Genomic DNA, 7,815 nt, shown 5'->3' on the forward strand with positions numbered 1-7,815 from the left:
AATTTGAGTACTATGTAAGCAGTTAGCCATAACAACTCAAACTTAAGTACTTATTACATTCACTAGGAGGGAAAAATACATGAACTGCCTAAAAAATGTAGCGTTTTAAAAAATTCATATTTACTTCCAGCTATTCTGTGGCTATTTACATTGTGGGTGCTTTTAAAGGTCAAAAACAATGAACTGTCTAAAAATATTCTGAACAGCAATGGTATTACACTGTGAATTTTATTTTCAGATTTTGGTCAATAAAGACAAAAATAATAAAGTTAAGCAATCAAAAGAAGTACCAAAAAAAGACATTCATATACATAAAACATATGAACAGTATAGATTCACTTCCAGTTGATTCAATTCTTACATTTAAAATATAAAATACATCTTAATTTGTCAAGAAACTGACCACATTTAGCACCAGGAACTTAACTTTAGCTTTTGATCATGACTTCACTATCTTGTCATAGGAAAAGAAAGTTCATGGAAAATATATGTTTATCACTGTCAATTAATAAAAAAATTAATTTTGAAAAGTAACTGCTGCATATCGTCGATTCATGAGTGATTAAAAGGGAATAAATCCTTAAAACTGGGACTACTTGATATTGCGCACAACTCTCCTACAGTGGTTTGTTTTCATCTCCTCCAATGCTTGTTCCAGTTGCTGAACCAAATGGAGCAGAGTGGCTGGGTCTGTCTGCAGAACTTTGGTGCTGTGATCTCCATTCTGATTAAGGTGTAGCTTTATAGTCACTGATGGTTTAATCTGTTGCCTCAGGCTTCTGCTTGCAAGCTTCATTTTAAATGGAATAAGAGCATATAACTGTTTTAATAATCATGCTGAACACACAGTATTTGTAACCACCTTATATCATATACAAAAATAAACCTTTACATGAATTATAGACTTCAAAATGAAAACTAAAGTTTAAAAAACGTTGGAAAGAAAGAAGAGAATATATATACAACCTTGCCATACAGGATTTCTTAAACATGATATATAAGACATAAACCATAATGAAAAAAACCAATAAACTGAAATACATTAAGATTATTACATTCTTTTCTAAAGGATACCTAAAGATGGTAGAAAAACAAACCACAAGCTGAGAGAAGGCACTTTGTAACACATACAACCAAAAAATAGATTAGTACCCAGAACATATGAAAAACCTTCTGATTAAAAGCAAAAACAAAAAACCCCACAAGAACAAGAGAAAAACGTGCATTAGAGCTAAGTAAGCAGTTCACAAAAGAAGTAACACAAATAAATAAATATAGGAAAACATGTTCAACTTTATTAGAAATCAGGAAAATGACTAATAAAACCATACAGTTCTGTTTTACACGTATCAACCCATCAAGAATTAAAAGCCTGTCCAAATGAAGGCATTGTGAGCAACAATAATGGAACTCTCTTCCACAGCTGGTGAGAGTGAAAAGAGAATCACTTTGGAAAACCATATACATTACCATCAATTCCACTCCTAGGTGTATACCTTGAATTCTTACATTTATACATTATATTCATGACGTTAATTGTTTTTGTTTCCAAGATTTTGTTTCCAATTCCAAAAATTAGAAACGTCTCAAATATTCTTTAATAACAGAATGGATACATTGAGAATACTCATACAATAAAATGCTTACTAAATGGCAATGAAAAGAACTATAACAATGTAAATTGTTATGGATAAATCTAGTAAAATGCTCAATCAAAAAGCAAGCTGCAAAAGAATACATGAAAACTAAGGTTTGATGAAAAAATTTGTGTAAAAAAGGAACTATCAAGAAAGGACTGGGGCGCCTGGGTGGCTCAGTGGGTAAAAGCCTCTGCCTTCGACTCGGGTCATGATCCCAGAGTCCTGGGATGGAGCCCCACATTGGGCTCTCTGCTCAGCAAGGAGCCTGCTTCCCCCTCTCTCTACCTTCCTCTCTGCCTACTTGTGATCTCTGTCTGTCAAATAAATAAAATCTTTAAAAAAAAAAAAAAGAAAGAAAGAAAAAGAAAGGATTAACGGAAAATTCAGGATAATGGTTCCTTCAGAGGAGTGAGAGGCGTCGTAACTGGGGGAGGTCATATGTGGTCTTGATGTATTTCTTAAGCTTGGCAGTGGGTACTTGTTTTATTATTATTCTTTAAGCTGAATAGCTATAATGTTTTGTTTGTATGATATATTTCAAAAATTTTTAAAGAAAATACTACTGACATATTTTTAAAAGAAAAAAATATCCAAATACTAGAAACAATGGCTAACTTGGAAGCATTAGCATTTATTTAGTCCTAGCACCAGACTGTTCCCTAAAGACCATACTTCCTTAAAAGGAACGAGGACATCTTTAAAGGAATAGCTGATTAGAGGTCTGGGACAACAATTGTACAAGATAAACCTGAAGCATCTTGTTACACAAGAAGGCAAGACTGTTACCTAAAACTACAAGAGTCATGGCAAAAGGAGAAGAAGCCAAATTGAAGAAACAGAATATTCTGACTAATAACTTCTTCCAATTAATTCTAGGTGATCTGGCTTCCAGAAGAACCCAAGATACTGATCCATGGTTGAAATTTAATGTAAAAAAAATAACTTGGAAACAATAGATTGATACTCTAGAGTAAGCCAGTTCCCAAACATAACAGAGATACTTGTAAGTTAAAGTATCTCTTCAAGATCATTTCCTCTAGTATAGAAAATTATAGGTATAAAAGACAGACTATTAAGTATGATGGCTTAAAATACTACTTACTGATTCACTTATGCATTGTTTATACTCTTTTCTCTATATATACCTTACAGATAGGGACCAAATGTATCTAGGTGTGTAATTAAGCCATGAACTTTTTAAAAAGATTTTATTCATTTATGTATTTGAGAATGAAAGAGAGAGAGAGAGAGCATGAGGGGGGAGCAGACTCCCTGTGGGCAGGGATCCCAATGTGGGACTCAATCCCAGAACTCCAGGAACATGCATGACCTGAGCTGAAGGCAGTTACTTAAACAACTGAGCCATCCAGGTGCTCTAAGCCATGAACTTTTTGTTTAGAGACTTTAGGTCAATCTATCCTCAAATTTTTAGAAAACATAATATCTAATCAATATCCCTTGCAAATAAGTATCCACACCATTCTTTAAAATTTATAAAGATTATGGAACATTCCAAACAAACACCTAGTAAGACATAATCAGACCTAATTTTTTCTCAGAAAGAAATTCTGATGACAATACAGGATAAAGAACAGTAGGCCACAAAGTTCCTGATATGGACTTATTTTTTAATAGAGAGGAGATTCTGTCCTTATAAAAATAACAAGAGCAATTTATTTTATTTTTTTTAAGATTTTTAAAATTTATTTATTTGACAGATCACAAGAGAGGCAGGCAGAGACAGAGAGGGGGGGGGAGCAGGCTCCCCGCTGAGCAGAAAGCCCGAGGCGGGGCTCGATCTCAGGACCCTGGGATCATGACCTGAGCTGAAGGCAGTCACTTAACCAACTGAGCCACCCAGTTGCCCCAACAATAGCAATTTAAATGGATCAGTCCTAAAGGTAAATCTTCCCACACCAAACTCAAATGCAGTCAGTTTATTGATGCTATTAAATGCACTAATTTTGCTGGCAATTTATGAAGGGAAATGTTTCTATTAGAAACATTTAGAAACTATGATGATTAGTGTATTTCTTATAAGCAACTACACAATAATTAGATGGTAACTGTCCATTCACTACCAGTGTTGAGACAAATCAGTTACTCAAAAATGAAAGGCCTTTATCCTATTATTTGTTTCCCAGCCTTTTAGCTGATCTTCTGTCAAGTCTTCCTCCCATAAACAGAAAGAAGAATCTATTCCAGTTAAAATCCCTTGTAATAATTTTGACTAGTGAGCTCAGAAAATCAATTAGTTCTTTAAGTAGTTTTTTTTAGCTCTAAATGCACTTCACCACATGAAGCAATATTCACTCAGCATACCCTCAACTTTAACTATTCAAACCCATTTCACTTGGTAAATGAGCTCTCCTGAGTTTTAGAAAATTCAATTGCTTAAGTTTCATTTTAAAAATGTCTTCATAATGGAAAAACTCAAAGTAAATCACAAAGCCAAAAAAACAACTTTTAAGGGCTACCAGAACCCAAAAGTCAGAAATAACCCCCATTCAAGAAAGAGGTAAATATGTGCAAGATAAATTACTACTGAATCTCATGAATATGACCATCCCCACACCTCCTGGTTATTATGAGAAGACTGAAACATAAAAGCTTAGCAACACTGATCTCCTCCTCCCCGGGAACCCCACAGGAGTTGCATCTTACGATGTTTCCAAGAGCATGAACTATGACTATGTCTGGTTCTTTGTGAATCCACACCACCTAGCAATGACAACCGTACAAGAAACAGTTGATAAACAACTTGTTTAAGAAGCTACCTACCCTCCCCTATCCCCACCCCTACCTTTTTTAATATTCAGCACTGAATGCCTATTATGTACCAGGCATTGTACTGGGGACAGAGTAGTGAACAAGACACAGTACCTGCCCTCATGGAGCCTATAGTCTGGTTTATACCATATCTGTGTTTCTACCTATTCAAGCACTCATCACACTGGATTATACTTGCTAGACCCTCTAACTGAATTTCTGTAACCTGTCTGGACCATTTTACCACCATTCCAATCAGGAAGAATCCACTGTAACAGTCGTTTACAGACTGCAAGCTAGAATTCCCCAGGTAAGGTTTTTAAAAATCCTGATGCCTAGGCCAAATCCCATAACAATAAATCAGCATCTCTGGCGGTAGAACACAGACATGAAAATATTTTAAAACTACCCAGGCCATTTCAATATGCAGTCAAGTTTGGGGACCAGAGCACTATACCACATATTCAATGCTCATTCCCATATCCATATAGCCCTTTACAACTTACATTGCCTCCTTTTCAAGAAAATTAACACTGGTTTTCTCCATTCATTCATCCTTCTGAAATTTCACCTTTTGCTGAAGCTTTTCTGGACTGTGCAAGCATACACTGAACTACTGAAGCTATAGATTTTTGAAATACAGTACTCAGTTGTACCTTCATTTATACAATTATATTTTCCCCCTCCAGAAATTTACTTTACAAATATCTTTAATTACTAGTTACTCTAAAAACATCTAATATCTCTAACTAGATGATAACATCTTTTCCATCTGAGAAAATGTCTTCTGCTTCTTTTTTCAAAAGCATTTAGCACAGCTCTAATCAGCAAATGGATGACATTCAATAAACATCTATTAACTTATCTGTCACTGCTTGATAAAGGGCTACATGCAAGAGTATGAGAACCTCCTTTTGGTTATCTGTGTGGCTTTACAAACAACTGAATCTTTCAAACAGAACATGTAAAAGTAGTCAGACACAAAAGAATATTTACTGAATCATTCCATATATAGAAAGTTAAAGAACAGGCAAAAGGAATCTACATATTTGAAGCCAGGATGCTGGTGACCTTTGGAAAGGAAGGAAGGGGAAGTAATTGGTAGGTAGCAAAGAGGATACTTCTGGGGTGCTTGTCATGGGCGAGAGTTAGTTTCATGGGTGTTTCACCATGTGATAATCCACTTAGCGTTACAATGACCTGTGCACTTTAATATATGCGTGCTTTATGTTTAAACATAAAAGTGTCATAAAATCAAATATGAATTTAAAAATCTGCATGACCACCTCCTTTCCAAAATAACCTATTTCTTACAAACTCTGCAAATTAAACTACTCTAAACACATTAAGCATATAAGAAAATGAACTGTTTGTGAAATGGTCTCAAAACAAACATTAAAAAAAATTAGTTTCAAACCGAAGTTTAGTTAAGGTGGTAAAGAATATAATAAGTTTGAGGACATGGAACTAAAAATTAATCTTCTATTCTTTGTCAAGTGGGGAAAAAAATCCATACCTGTACATCCAGTCGCCATTCAAGGCTGTGGTAACTTGGAAGGTCTGGTGCCAATTCACTCAGAATAGTTCTGATCTCTTTTCGGTTGTCCAAATAAAGCTGAAGCAATAATTTGTTCAATTCTTCAGAGAATCCCAGAACAAAAACAGAGTCTTGGAAATCCAGTTCAGAAATCTGAAGGTGAGTCAAGTTTAACAGAACATTAATTTTTTGTCTAGTAACTGCTAAAATATTTGATATACACAAAAGACTATGATATCTCCTAATTCTTTTCTGGCTGGTAAAAGAAACGACATCCTTTACATTTAAAGGTAACTCTTGCCCACTACTCCCAAATCTGAGTCTCTGATACATAAAAATACTTTTATTAAAACATAAAAAGAATTGTTAAAATGGCCAACTTCTCTTCTATTCTCCATCAAGCTAGATAGTGCTAATACACAAAATAAAAGAAAATAAAATAAGTCATTTAATTCTCCCTTCTCCTAGGATATGTCCTATTGTATATGGTTTAATAGCATGCAGAATTAGAAGTAAGTCTAATTTATACTAGCAAGAGGCATTCATACCAGCAGATCACATTATAGTCATATTGATTACACATGGCTTGACTAAGTCCATTATAAACCACTAACAACATAATTGAAATGAGCAGGTGCCTGCCAGGGCTATGACGTAGAGTATACTGCACCTTTTTAAGGTCAAAGAAATACAAAACAGTTCACAGAACCCCTTACCATAAGCTTCGAGCTTTCAGTGAGGAGGTACGTTAATCCTTCCACACCATGTTGGACAGTGTCACTGCTCACATTGAGTTTTCCTGGGAAAAGGAAACATAAGCCAATAACTTACTGTGTGATATTTATTCCTTTATTCAAGTTCTTATTTAGGCGTAAATATTATCTATTATTCCATACTTCCAGGCACCGTAATGAAAAATAATGAGTCGGTAATAGCCTCCTGTTCATTCTCCACTGTGAGACAGATGCCTTTGGTATTTCCCGCCGTGTAACCTTTACAAAATGCAAACCCATGGAGACCAGTATCAGCCGTACTGTCCTCCTCTTGAACGCCCAGCTATTTCAAGTCTGAAGAAGAGGAACTGGAAGGACTGACAATCTCAGAAACCACTCGCCCAGCAGGGAGACATCAATACTGCAGAAAAGCGGATGTCTGAACAACTAATTATAACCAAATACTTGCAGGATATTAATGCCTCACCCTGCTATTCCACACCCTGGGGTGCATCGAAGCATCATAGGATCTCTGGCAGATGGTATTATGTGCTTTTTACGCACGACAAAACCAACTCAGCGGAAGCTTTAAAAATCTCAAAGCTACTTAGAGCACGGGAAGGATTTGCGCCACAAGGGCCCTACCACAACTCTACCTACCACATTCTACCCTATTAGCCCTACCCAATTAGCCCTACCACATTGCACCACAATGAAAGTAAGACCCTTGGAGCTGCAAAAACCCCTTCCTCTACAGGGTGCCAAAAAAAAGGCCCGCACTTCCCCGCGCAGCAACTCTCCCCGTCTTACTGGCGGCGCCTTCGTAGATCTTGGGGTTCGAGCCTCGCCTCAGGAACTCCACCGCAATCCGCCCAAACTCCGCGACCACTGCAACGGAAGCCAGGAGCTCATGAGCGCCGGGCGCACCCCTGATCCCCCAGGCCACAGGACACCACCCTCTGCTGCCGCGCCCTCTGACCCGTGCTGTCCACTCGCGGCAAAAACGCCAAGTGCTCCTTATGCTCCTCCGACAGGTCCAGCAGCATCTTCGCAAAGCGGAGGATTTCTCCGGGCAGCGTTGATCCCGCCCTCGCCACTTCCGGGACCAGCGTCCAAGCGCAAAGAAGCTCCGGCTCCTCAACATCCCCAGCTTTTG

At 37.1% G+C, this 7,815-nt stretch overlaps 1 protein-coding gene across 2 annotated transcripts; it reads right to left on the bottom strand.

The window, feature by feature from the left end:
- Window positions 1–209: 209 nt before the first annotated feature.
- Window positions 210–7,791, bottom strand: COMMD2 (COMM domain containing 2). 2 transcript variants are annotated; one of them, XM_004755523.3, is made up of 5 exons: window positions 7,639–7,790; window positions 7,470–7,547; window positions 6,663–6,745; window positions 5,926–6,099; window positions 210–790 (listed from the first exon to the last, which is right to left on the bottom strand). In XM_004755523.3, the coding sequence occupies exons 1-5, from the start codon at window positions 7,703–7,705 to the stop codon at window positions 593–595; spliced, it is 600 nt and encodes a 199-aa protein (XP_004755580.1). In that variant the 5' UTR covers window positions 7,706–7,790; the 3' UTR covers window positions 210–592. The 2 variants fall into 2 exon arrangements, with proteins under 2 accessions (XP_004755580.1, XP_012913163.1); XM_013057709.2 differs by lacking the exon at window positions 210–790 and adding an exon at window positions 3,446–4,361 and having other exon boundaries at window positions 7,639–7,791.
- Window positions 7,792–7,815: the final 24 nt, after the last annotated feature.

This window comes from Mustela putorius, unplaced genomic scaffold, assembly GCF_011764305.1.
Source record: "Mustela putorius furo isolate JIRA1106 unplaced genomic scaffold, ASM1176430v1.1 tig00003834_pilon_pilon_pilon, whole genome shotgun sequence".
NCBI lineage: Eukaryota > Metazoa > Chordata > Mammalia > Carnivora > Mustelidae > Mustela > Mustela putorius.